Source organism: Haemaphysalis longicornis, unplaced genomic scaffold (assembly GCF_048455015.1).
Source record: "Haemaphysalis longicornis isolate Haplotype H1 unplaced genomic scaffold, Haemaphysalis longicornis Haplotype H1 scaffold_10, whole genome shotgun sequence".
In the NCBI taxonomy this organism is placed as follows: domain Eukaryota; kingdom Metazoa; phylum Arthropoda; class Arachnida; order Ixodida; family Ixodidae; genus Haemaphysalis; species Haemaphysalis longicornis.
This window is the reverse complement of record NW_027526204.1, coordinates 61,133,515-61,147,217: the sequence shown is the minus strand read 5'-3', so window position 1 is coordinate 61,147,217 and position 13,703 is coordinate 61,133,515. Positions and strand designations below refer to the sequence as shown.

The 13,703-nt window shown below is 43.5% G+C and overlaps 1 protein-coding gene across 1 annotated transcript in view; it reads right to left on the bottom strand.

Annotated features, from left to right (window-relative positions):
- LOC144159867 (uncharacterized) overlaps window positions 1–13,703 on the bottom strand; it is a 45,314-nt gene that overhangs the window by 8,588 nt on the left and 23,023 nt on the right. Inside the window, exons 2-5 of the mRNA XM_077691529.1 lie at window positions 9,843–10,020; window positions 5,213–5,347; window positions 1,445–1,585; window positions 807–941 (exon numbers count right to left, since the gene is read on the bottom strand). Coding sequence (XP_077547655.1) covers window positions 807–941; window positions 1,445–1,585; window positions 5,213–5,347; window positions 9,843–10,001 — 570 coding nt within the window. The 5' untranslated portion in view covers window positions 10,002–10,020. The remainder of the gene's footprint in view (window positions 1–806; window positions 942–1,444; window positions 1,586–5,212; window positions 5,348–9,842; window positions 10,021–13,703) is intronic.

Below are 13,703 nucleotides of genomic sequence, written 5' to 3'. Positions count from 1 at the left end.
AGCAGAGTACGCCTAGTTCAGCTGATAATCGGTGGTGTGGTGCGCTCCAGCGGATGTGTCACTAGTTCCCTGTGCAAATCGTTTGCCTCCGCCAACCTGCCCTACTCCGCTGGGGCTGGCCAATCCGAAAGCACGCGGAAAGACAAGCGAGTGGAGAAGGGCAAAAACAAGTCGCAATAGACACGCATTGACTGATGTCTTTTTGCTAACGCCACCCTTTTCATCCTCTAAGGCAGTTATGCACATACACGCACTCTCTTCCAGTGTGCTTTTATTTTGTGATATTGCTCGATCTGTTAGAAAAAAACGAACACCTATGCGAAATGTTTTCCCAAATTCTCTTTCTGTTGCCAAGCATAATAAAATCGCGGAAATGCCGTCTTCTCACGCACATCTCATCTCGAGTTATACGATCCTGTTCTTTTGTCAACTCTGTGCATCCTCCAGCTTTTTTTGCGGACATATTTGCAATAACAGCGAATATATTTTATGAAAGAACTACCCCAGAAACAAGATTTATTATGAGACGAAATCCTCCCCATTCTTGTGAGGATATTATGCCTTGTTGCTGATATAAACGTTGTGCTGCATGTCTGTGGATTAGTGGCTGAACAAGCTGCACGAAAAGCTTTTAACAAATGAAGTTAAAGCCCGCAACGGTACGAAGGTCGCTCTTTCTTTCAGGCTATTCCGCTTTTAACAGTCTCGCAGCTACCACAAGCACTTCATACCCATTTATGACCTATAAAACAGAGTTTATTGTAAGAGTATACACAGCAAACGTGAAAGCTGTGAAACAAACTCACCTTTTGTCCTTTTTGTCGTGTAATCACCAAGTACCTCAAGCCGCTGTCAATGAAGTTTCCGACCATTGCCGCAACTAGAACAAATCTGATCGTGATTGAAGCTTTGGACCGACCTTCGGGAGGCAAAAGTATACTCTGGAAAAAGAGTGGAACGCTGGCATTTAAAACCAAAAAAAAACTAAACCGCCGATTCAAGCCCACACCATGACCAATGCCAAATTGGGAGTTATGTATAAAAACGCTGGGATATATTTTGTGGTAAGATTACTTACTACAAAGAAGTTTTTCGGGAGCTGTTTTCCTAATACATTCTGCAGGCAGCCAGTACGTTGGAGTTTTAAAAACCAAGGAAATAGGATAAAAAGGTGTTCATTATCTCATCTAGAGTTTCTAGAGCTGTAGAGAAGGGCACAAATATTCGTTGGCACGGGGAAAGTGGGTAAAAGTTTTTTGTACGTCTATCTTTGCTTTTTCATCATCAGGTATTAAAATGTAGCAATCCTAAAAGAAATACATTCATGGCTGTCTTTCACCATCTTCATAAAATCTGTTGTATTCCTTCGCCTGTTTTTTTTTTTGAAGTACCAGTCGGTTTGCGCGCCTTTACCTAAAGCCAATCTGTTTGAAAGAAAAATTACCTGTAGCTTGTTTTGTGGGAGCCAGAAACGAAACGCATCAATGAGGGTTGCAGCCGCCAAAGATCCCAGCAAAGTGCAGACAAATCCTGAAGGAGGTAAGCACCTGCTCCAACGCTTGGCCAGCAGGAGTAACATCAAGGCCTGTATTTGAACAAAATGTTTGGGTTATGAATACATTGCTATGCATTATAGCCAAATATGGAACAAGTTTTAAAGCCAACGTGGGTGACAAAGGGCTGTCCACGCGAATATTTTTCTGGCAAGAGATTTAATGTATAGCTAGATCACTCTTTATCCGTCTTTAACCGATACAGCTCGACAAAATGAACTGATGGATCAGATTTTTTATCCGGAGTGCTTTTTAAACCTCCGTGGAGCTGGTGCGCAACTCAATTAGATATGGTAAAATGTCAAAATTACACTGAAACAATTCCGTTTGCAAAATTGTACGGGCTTTTGCAACAAACGGTCAATGTTTAAGGAAAATACTATGAAATAGGGTCGTCCTGCTGTTTCTTAATGAAGATGAAATACAGTGTAATTCATAATGTGCGAATTTCGTTCGAGCGAAGAACGGCGCTTGTTGTTCTAACCATATTGTAACGATATTCCAACAATTATTATCCCTTTGCCGGATCTTCTAACCTGTAGTGAAGACAACCCGCCATCATTGTTTACGAAGTCTCTAGCTGTTGCAAAACTCGGTTCAATATCGCCGCTTCTGCTCCCTTCTGCGGGGTCGGGAGTTCTGACAAGATGAAAGGCACACGTTCGTTGGCATTTATACGCGTGAGAAGGTGCCTTGGTTTCCCAGGAGGTGTCTTCAGCATGAAAAATGTTGCGATTTATTGTTTTCCTATGACAGCCAGGATGAATAATGAATGATCGACTGTGAACTATGAACCCTGTTCATCCGCAGCTGAACAAACAATCTGTTAGGGCTGCCCCATTGAAGGTGCCGTTGTTTCTGGCTGTATTTGCAGCACATTCATCAGAAATTGTAGGCCAGTCTGAGTAATGTATGCGCGGCACAGATAATTCACGCAAAATTACTACAAACGGCGAAAACATTGGGACAGACCACACCAGTTTTGTCCCCGGTAAGTTATCATGTTGTCTGGTTGACCATTTTACGTAAATGTTTAAAAAAGTGAACAAAGTTGCTTTCTACGTCCGCTGGCTTACAAATTGCGCCTGATTACTGTTGCATATTTCGAACATACCAAACTATACTGTGCGAAGTAATGACATGCTCTGAGGCGCTTGTTGGGTACCATTACGGGTTTTTTTTGCCAAGTTACACCCGACAATAGATTTCACTGCCATCTGAGTTTCAACCGTTGAGGAGGCGTGCTGAGCAAAGCAACTGTACGTACATTCGTTGGCAAAAAACCATTATATGTTTCGCACGTGCTCAATGACACTATGGTGTATGTGCCATTGTCCACAGAAGAGCGCAAGATAAAGAGATTTGTTGTGCCGTGTGGGAGACGGAATGGGTGTACACTCGGTGTAGTGAGTCTTCCTCAGATTCAGGTTTTCGGCAGAGAACATCCCCTGGCGACGCTACACACGGGAGGAGAAGCCATGACACAAGCAACGTCGTTGGAGACACTGGAGCATTTCAAAAACAGCCTCGGCGGGTCGGGTTTCCCAAACAACCACTTAACACAGCACTAGCCTAAAAGACAATCGCGCTGCGTAGCTTTCTCTTTTAAAAACAGCTCAGAAGAACCCCGAGCTCGCTGTAGTTCTGTGGCCGATAAGCCGAAGCAAGGGCACAGTTCTCCCACGAAATATCACAGGGATATCGTATGATGAACGAGCCGTATCTGCTTTCTCTACCACGCATCGCCCTGAGGTCCATATGTAACCATGATTACCTTGTGAGCCCTGTATACCGAGCCACTTGCTTTTGCGTTCATGAGGAAAGTTGCAATAGAAAGGCAGACTAAACGATTAACGCAGAGATGGCACTTGGTGGCCATCTGGAAACACTCACGAATGTCACACGATCCACCGCTTTGAGGTGATATTTCTTTCGAGAACACTCAGTGGAGCCTGGTCGTTCCCATGCTTGTGAGCGGTGCATTTCGTAGCGTCAAGAGCCCGCTTAAGTGGAATCTAGGCGAAGACTCTCGCATATCTAACAGCGATCGCACGTCCCGTATATAACATGTCCTTGACGCGAAAGCAATAATCTGTCTCAACAGCAATAACAGCATCTTTCTTTTGTCCAAAGATCCTAGACGCTACAACGTTAAAGAATGTTAGTAGCCATACATTCTTCTTAATGTTTTTCGGCATTGTAGCCACAGCACAGTTCACACTCTGAACTTTCGCCTTGTTTTTGTGGGTTTCAAATCCGCAGTTCGGTGAGTCAGTTCATGGAAAGAGTTTGCATGTTGCTAATGCACTATTTTCCTAAACACCCACAATGACGTTGATAGGTTCTTGTACGTATTTGCAATAAGTGGGGAAATCATGAAACGGTATGATATAAGTTTTGCCGTGGATGAGGAGGCGGATTTAATTTAATTTGTTGGCATCACAAAGCCGGCCAAAATAAATTTTACTTTTTGTGTTAAGCGTGGCGCATCCTAAAGCATGAATTCCTGCTTCTAAATTTCTTTGTGTGAATTGTTGCGCTCTGCCGCAGAGCTACGCCCCTCGGCAAGCTTCAAGGCTATTTGTGGTCGTACTTTGTTTATGTGTATTGCGCCGTATTTTTTGTTACTTAACCTAGTGAAACGTTACGTATATGCAAAATTATGTGAATGCTGAATTGAAACGGAGTAGTACAAACGAAGGCGTAACTAAAACTAATTATCTTCTGAAAGAAAAACACTAATGATTCGCTAAAATCGGATACTTTTACTCAGTTTTTGTGGTTTTGTCCTAATTAGAGCGTGATATGCAGTACCATATGATTTTTGTACGTTTTTCGTATACGCCGTATATCCGCAATTCGTACGGACCATGATTTTGAGTTTCTGGCTTTCGTGCAGAAAAAAACGCGAGTGGGTAATTTTTTAACGTAATACCATACTCTATTACCTTGTGTTGTGGACACATATCCCTGCTATTACGGAGCTGCTTCCACAAAAGTAAAAATTTTGTATACCCTAATACCCCAAAAAGTATATACGGATCGTTCTCAGATTTCTCTGAAAACTGCAGATTTCTCTGAAGTTCAAGCCGCGAAAGGCCTTTTTTGCGATGAATGGTCAATCAAGACATTAAATATTTACCATAAAGTAGAAGAGGTGATCGTGTAAGCATGCTATCCCTAAATAGGCTGCTGAAATTTTAGCTTTTAACTACTGCGACCCACTCCTCATTGCATGATTTTTCAGCACTTTGCTGGACCGCTGGTACATGAGGCGTGTGTTGGCAACAAGCCCTGAATTCGTCTCTAAGCCAGTGTCCTCAAGCCAGCTGACGATTGTTCCATCTTTTTTGCTGCATAAATATTTCCGACGCGTTGGTAGTGGCGCATTTCGGGAGGCGAATATTGCGGGCATTTTTCTCTGGTTAGAAATGCTTTACTCCTAACGGAATTCGCCTAGCACATGCCTCGCTTTTTATTGCTCCAACGTGGCTTCATAGAGCCGCATTCAATTTAGACGAAAACCAAATTAGACAAAAACAAATATTCCGTCGCGAGAAAGCATCACGTTTAACCATCATTGTCGTTTACCGGAGGGGTGCATGATTTCTTGCTAGTGCGTAGCTCAACAAGACCACCACACGAGAAAAAAAACTAACCATTGATACGGCCATGGCAAAATCGGCAACCGCCGAGCGAAGCGTCCAAGTATCCAGGACATGCAGTGTTACCGCAGCTTGCACGTTCCAGCTTGCCGGGATGAGGACGAGCACAAATGACGCAACCAGTAGCACCTGCGGTAGTGAACTATAGGTGAAACAGCTCTTCTCTGGGTTTATGACTAAAAAATTCAGTGCTGGTTGCTCCGTAACACTAAATGCTAAGAGCAGTAGCGTGGCAGAATCTGTCCTTCATACGGAGAATGGAAAGTTCCCTCATGTTTATAACCCACGAAGCAAAACTAGTACTGTTACATTCCTTTCCTTCTCTAGCCAACAATTGTGTTACCTCGCCCATTGACTAGATATTTTTATTTGTACGGCCAGTACAGGTAAAATCCCCAGGGCAAGTAAGTTTCTACAGAGAGAGAATTTCATCCATACGTTGTGGGGTTCGAATCTTGGAGGAGGACGAATTTTGATTTTACAGAGAAGGTTCGGAAAATATTCTGTAGCTCTTCCTTGTAGCCATGCGTCTGCTTTTCAGGTGGGTGTCAAGTTTTTTATCGCCGTGTTTACTATCGGTCATCGAAAAAGGACTTACGAAGAGTGGAATGTCATTTACATTTCTAGCGTATGGGTGCTTAGTAGGTCTGTGCACAGGCCTTTTTTGCCAATATCATTTGTTGATGCATGCGTGATGCACGCTTCGCTTGCCTATACCTCATCATTCATTTAGTGACATGCAAGGAAGACGACTTGTCAGCAATTCTGGATGAGTTTACTTTTGAGTTCGATGTTGCCATGTTGACAGAAACATGGTGAACCTTACAACGTTCACTAATGAACTTTACAACGTGACAGATATCGAAGTCGTTTCGTTTTGTGAATCGATTCCGTAGAAATGGAGGTGGGTTGACCATCTCGCTTATATGTTTGATTATGACGTTATTTCAGACTATTGTTTTTTGTCCAACACAGTTGCATGCTTAACCGTTATATCAAAAAATTTTATTTATTTCGCAGTGTACCGACCTCCTGATGCCGATATAAACATATTTATTAAATTTCTAGAATGCCTCCTCACCAATGCGAACAACAACCAATTCAATGTAATTCTTGGAGGCGACTTCAACATCGGCCTCCTGAAACGCTGCCCGGCTCAGGAAGCTTTTTTATTGCGGGGAAATGGAAAGGAAATTCTATTCTGACACAGACGGCTACCCGCGTTACGATGCAGACAGCAACACTTATACACTTATTGGTGTATTTATCTCTAACCTAAATATCAGTAATTTACATTCAAATGCGCTGCACTGCCCAATCAGCGACCACTTTCCCATTTATGTGCTTGCTAAATGTGTCATGCAGAATTAGCGTGAGCAGTTTAAACAGAAAATTAAACAGATTACGCCTAGCACTCTAGTGTCCTTTCTATTTGCTCTTTCAAATCAACACTGGTATGACGTCTTTTTTTTCTGAAAATTCTGATGAGGCGTTCGAAGCACTTATTATCTGCTTCAAACGCATATACCATGCCCACTTTTTCGAGAAAACCGTGATAAATTCTAGAAAAAAGCCCCAAGCAATGAATAAATCTAGATTAACTTGATTGATTGATTGATTGATTGATTGATTGATTGATTGATTGATTGATTGATTGATTGATTGATTGATTGATTGATTGATTGATTGATTGATTGATTGATTGATTGATTGATTGATTGTAGGGTTTAACGCACCCTACAATCCATTAGAATTAATTTTAACCACCTGGCGATGTTTAACGAGTGCCAAAATCTTGAGCACACGGGCGTTTTTTGCTTTTCGCCTCCATCAGAAAAGCGGCCGCCGCGGCCGGGAATCCAACCCGCGTCCTTGTGCTCAGCGGCAGAACATAGCCACTGCGCCACCGCGCAGTGAAAGGGAGGGTGAGAACGCCTTAAAATGATAAGAAAGAAAAACCAGTTATGTAACAAAGTTATGAAAACAAAGCACCTCACTGATACAGCAAGCTTTAAACAATACCGCAATGAAGTAACGCATTTTCTTAAAAACGATAAAGGAAACTTTCTACTTAATGAGCTTTCGGAGAAATTCTGCGACGGTAGCGCACAATTTTCGAAGAAAGACAACAAATTATTATTCTGGGCCAGATCTGTATCAGGAGTCACAGATCTTGTTTTTGAGGGTGAGCGTACTGAGGGGGTCGAACTTGCAGATAAATTTTATACGTTTTTCAAAGATGCTATAAATACCGGTTTGACTTTGATATTGGTTACAATATTATACGACGAAACAACAATACCATATTGTTGGAACAAACCAATTGCACCGAGGTATACAATTTTCTTCCTTTAAGAACAACAGGTCTTGCAATATAGATGGCCTTGAAATCGTACCACTAAAGTCTGTCCTCAGTCTAATAGCTACTGCCTAACCTTGCCTTATTAAAAGGAACTTTTCGAAGGTATTTGCGGAAATCTAAGATAATAGTATTATAAAAAGGAGGAGATAAAAATTGCTTGTCTAGTTATAGACATATTTCTGTATTACACGTTTTTTCCAAAGGTTTGAGGAAATTATTAAGAACCAGCTAGTTAAATTTTGCAACAGGTTTAAATTGTCATCCACATCCCAGCATGATTTTTGCGAGGTAAATCTACTGTATCAGCTCTATTGTCTCAAAAAATATTCTCAGCACTTATGAAAACAAAAAAAATAAGTGTTAGCATCATTACAGATCTTTCCTAGGTTTTCGATCACCTTAACTATAACACCTTGCATAAAATTAGAACTTGATAGCACAAGAGGAACTCCACTTGAACTCCTGAAATCTTACCTACGTCATCGTCAACACTACGTTAAAATAGGGCAAACTACACGATTATTGCAAAATATTACTGCTGGCGTGCCAAGAGGTAGTACTTTAGGGCCACTTCTTATAAATGACCTTGGTTTGACTGATAGCAAGCCGACGCTTGTAATTTATGCAGACAATGCAAGTTTGTTTATCACACGTAGCTCCACCCAATCTTTGGTTCCTCTTAATGTTTTCGTTAAAGTTAGGCTTGGGAGTGAAACAAACTCATTACTTACAAACACGGAAAAGGCGAAAGCTATTCTTTTGAGTAAAATATGATATGCCACTCAACCCGATATGTGTATATACATAGGTAATTCACAGGTACAGTTTGAAAATACCGTCAAGATCTCGAGAGTATTTTTCAATAAGACCATGACTTGGGACACTGAGACTCACTTCCTACTGTGTAATATGGCAAAACGCACCGGAATTCTCGCAAGATTATCGTATTTTTTTTTGCCCGTGCATATCAAACTATTTATTTATAATGCACTTTTTGTATCGAACCTAAATTACTGCTTATTTTGGGGGGTACCACCACTAAAAAAATATTAATAAAAGCCGTAGGCTATATTGTATATTAGCCGTACGCAAACGTAGTCTACCCTGCTCACACTGAAGAACTGTTTACGCGGTTCCTCATATCCCCAAATAACACTATGTACGAATATTTCTAAGCCTTGTTTTGTTTTCTTTGTTTTCTTGAAATACCCTGTCCAAGACAAAACCCCTCAGAATATTCTTTTTGCAAAAAAGAAATTTGTCACATTCCTTTCACTCGTACAATGTACGGACGACAACTGCTCCGACACACCCTACCCTCTCTTTTGAATGCATTGCTGTCGAAGGGTGTTATTCCCGATACATGTTCACTATGCTCGGGTACAAGTTAAGAACGGCAACGGAAGTTGCCGGACTGCCTCATCACCACAGCCGGATGTTACTTCGCACGGCGCAAGTAGTGCGTTACTGGGAATGTTTTGAACATAGCACGAGCCGTTGTGTGGTTTTCTGGACTTAATATGCTTAAAAACTACTGAAGCAAAATACTTGAGGAAAAGCAGACGATATCACGCATTCATAGCAATCTCCTTTCAAAAGGCGCGCTCCGTTTGACATTCGGATCCGTCGCTTAGGCGGGATGCTACCGTACATGAGATATTGCCGTTCCTAACCTGTTCCCGAGTATAGTTGACCTTAGAAGTGCATTATCTATTCGTTTCACTTGTAACGTAGTGTTTATATATTTTCTTTCCTTTTCCTTTTGTTCGCATATCAAAGTTCAGTTTTTTCATTGTTAGTTTTACGCTGTGTTATCTCGGCTTTGTTTATGTTCTGTGTTAGTAAATTCATCTATAACTGTGTTTTTTTTTGTGATATACAAGATAATAATCACGCATACGGTTTGTGTGTTTTCCCTCTGCGCCTTGTACAGGGAGGCTCTGGCATCCCTCAAATGCTTTTTTTTTTTACTTTTTGCCAGGGCCTACCAACATCGTTCTTTCTGGCGATGTAAATAAAGCTCCCATTGACTTTGACTGTGACTTGGACTTCAATGTGCTACTTTACATTGGTGACAATGCTAAATAACGGTTCAAAGCAAAATAGCCGACTACGCCTTCAGCGTCTTACTATAGTGCATACCGTCTTTTTCGCTTTCTGCGCATCTTTGTGTAATGTGATTCCTTTAGCGCGTGATCCCTTTGACTTTGTAGCTTGTCTAATTTCTATGACATGCGAACGGGTATCGGTTGAACCACTTACCAGCTGTGCAGCATCCAGCAGCGTGGTGCAGGGCCATGTCCGAAATGCTGGATAGTTATTTTGGGCCGTCGTATATCTCCCGAACAACAGGATGATGATCAAAGGAACAAACTTCAGCAGCTGCGCCGCAAGCTCAGAAGGCCAGTCGATGAACGTCATTTGCGGAAGCAGTAGTGCCCTAAAAAAGCAATATTTCAAATGCCTTTTTAGCTAAGGGGTTTACTAATCGAACACACAAAAAATTCAAGGATGCAACCGTTCTAAGAAAAGCCTCTAAATGATGAAGAATAGTAGATGGGAAAAAGTTAGCTATATACAACAGGTTGAAAGGACAGGATAGAGGCCAGAAAATTGCTCTCAGACATGAAAGTTTCTTTGCAGAATGTGATCCACTGCTGTTGTGTATTGTGTTACTTTCATAGCTATTTTATAACCCTTATGACTTTATACGCCCATAACCTGATGTTGAATTCAATTAAGATAATTTGTTGACCAGGCGCAATTATATACCCACAAATTTGAGCCATCGTTCTAAGTAACTGCACCATGACGATGCCAATAATTTGCTGCGGCTGCACAAAATTTTGTTTTATTTGTTGAGGTGCTATTCTCTTTCCATTGTGCCATTTTCTGTTGCTTGCACGTCTTTCGCAAGCAACATACATTTTTTTAAAAAACTAACCAAGGCTGATGCCGGATAGCAGCGAGGCTGAACTAGTACACGGCGTAAAACCCAATTAAAGCGTACACTGAGCTCGGCAGTGTATTTTCCCATTCGTAATAGTGGAACACAAACGGTACATAGCAAAAGTGACATGTACGCTGTCAGGTATTTAATAAAATTAAGTGATGTTGTCAGCGTCCAAGCGACAGCCCTGAGTATTTTTTTTGTCTATGTTAGTTCAGGTGTGTGTGTTACGCCAGCACGGCTTTGCACTAGCCTGTGTGAGGGTTGAGTAGACATCAGAAATCTTTATTTCAATAGACAAGCGCTTGCAGCGTTTCGATGCTGTTCTGGGCGCCGTTTGTTCTGAGCTGTTGCATACATACATATAAAGCGGCCCGGTATTGTTTTCACCATTCGCACTCATCGGTTACGCAAAATATACCCCATATGATTCCATAAGACGCCTTGGATTGTGGCTATTCGGCAACATCTCTTGGTACCGTCAGAGTGGCGGTGCATTTCGGAATTTTAAAAAAGAATTATTCCCCGACAAGTAGTGGAATAATTAACGAAGTGTTAGATAATAAATTGAATTTCAAGTCCAAGGCTTCCGACAATTTGGTGTCCGCCTAAATTTTCTCAATACCAAACTGGTGCCAATTACCTCCAACCTTAACAAATACCGCTGTCGTGGTGGCGTCATCTCACATGACAGGGGAACGCGGTGGAATGTTAGAAAAACAGGTGTACTCGGGCCAAAGAAACTCTGATTTTGGGGAAGCAGTGGCGCGTGGTGTGAGCAGGTTCTGTGTCCCAGTAATTTGCATCCGAAGACGGAGAAACGAAAGCAAAGAGAGAGGTGCAGACACGATGTAGCAATAAAGACGCCAGGGTAAAGGCTGGTTTCTTCTTAGTCCGACTGAGCCCGACATGGTCCGACTGGGCCTGTCATGCCCTGTCGGAGAGGCCCTGTCGGGCCAAGTTGGACGCCGAGGACGAAATCGCGCGGCGAGCGAATTCATCCGGCCCAGCCGTCCGGCTCGGCCATCCGACTCGAGTTGGCTCCGCCCATCGTCCCTCGGCAACATGGCGGCGGCGGCCTGCGGGGACGGTGTGCGTCGCACAACTTGATTGTGATATCAAAACCACGAGCACTTTCAGAATTTACGACAAACCATGCCGGTCATGAGTCGGTACTGCGATACGTGTTTATCTTTGTCTATTTCAAATGTTCGCGCTTTGTGTGGAGTCGAGGCAGAAAAGGCACCAGTACCAGCGTCTGCCGTCCGGTTATAGTGACGCTGCCCTCCCTAGTCACGTGCTCATAGAGCGAGCTCATTCTGACTGCGCTCTTGGCAAGCCCTGCTTTCGGCTCTTTAGTATTCAGCATACATCCGGGGCCCCCACGTGGGTTAGGTACTTGCTTTAAAGTAACAGAGCCATTTTCCCAACGCCGTATCGCTATTCCAGATGTTAGGGTGGAGGTAACATGATCGCAAATCTTAGCCGCGTCTTGACAATGGCTCAAAAGACGACCAAGTTGCTAGAGGGCTAGCGGTGAATTCTCTTGTACAAGCACCACGCCCTCCACATGGCATTGATGGCAATTGCGCTGTCTCCTCCCGTTTTTATTGGCACCCAACTCTCAGTGACGACTAAACGGTGCCCTTCTTCTCTGCCCTGCTCGATGACTGTTAACAGAGGTTGCAGAAGGCCGGGTTTGTGTGGCAGGCGCACGTTCGTTTCAGCAGAAATGCGCTGGGGTTGGCTAAATGCCATCAGCAGAGACGTACAGCCGGCTAGTGCTACAGCCTCGACTTCGAGCGTCGTCTGCGGCTATTCAACATTGATACACCTGCGGTGAAGGACTTGACGTAGCGTGTTCTTGGTGAGCATCGTGAAACGCTCCCACGAGCCACAGCACCACGTAGGTCATCCGACGTACCATTTTCCCGAAATGTTGCAGCCTCCTAGGGCTTACGCCGATAGCGTCATCTGTGACGTGAACTCTGCACAGCAGCTGTTTCGCGCAGTCAGTTGAGCTGGCGGCAGTTGCAAATCCCAAGGCCGTTACTGCCACATGCCTCGAAAGATGAGCTTGACGGGTACATCGGACGGTAAACGGTGAACGGTACATCGGACGTTACAAGTACCCGGAATCGGCTGGGCGTGGCTGGGAACGACAGCCTTGTCATGCACCACTGAATAAATAGAGAGAAAACTTATCGTTCATTCGGTTGGTGCTCCACACAGAAGAATCTCAATACCTTCCAATATTCCCTTCGTACAAACATATGTAGGTGTGTCTTCTTCATGTCTGGTGCGAGCACAATTCGGTCGCACCTGAATTCCACAAACAACATTTAGTTCTTCATCTAGCTTCGGGCCTTTCAATAGTACGATCTTCTACGACGGAGGACCGGCAACATGCATGGACGACAGATTGGAAACCGTGACTTGCTCGTCACTGCATCACGACACACGAAACGGACATTCCGTATATAATATATGTTCAGTGTGCCGTATTATTTATCCCACGGCACTTGTTAAGCATGGCCCTCATAAAGATACGCGCTTATGGTCTTGGTATATTTCTCCAGCAAATATACTGACCACGGAAACGCATGAGCTGCATGAACCGCCTCTATTTTGCAAGCCGGTAATTATCGCTAGAGGCGTGAAGTCCAGGCGCTAGAAGGGGCGCTCGATACAGGTCATTTAGTTTGGACGGCCGGGTCGCTGAACCAGAAGTTTTCCGATGAGCCTGGATTCCGATGCCTTCCATGTGCGACATTGACGATAGTTCAACGTCGGCGGCGGCTCCTTCGGGAGGCGACCCCCCCACAAAATGAAAAAAGCGCGCTTGAGTGTGCGGTCGAAAGACATCGCCGGTTGAATTGAGCCCATAGAAAGTTTCTGGCGAGAACTATCTTCACGGCTTTGAGACTAGGGGAGATTGTAAAAATTTGCCCTGTGCGAGCTTCCAACCTGCGTCCCACCTGTTCAGCACACTAATCTTGTCTTCCAGAAAAGTGACGGAAATCCGGGTGTCTGCAGAAACTTGACCCTCAGCAGTTATTTCGTGAACGACTTCTACGCTGTCGAATGGGCTTTCACGGTGGAGATGTGTAGGACTTCGGCATTAATACAGATATGAAATTGTCATGCTTTCCTTCTGGAAAACTGGTACACAG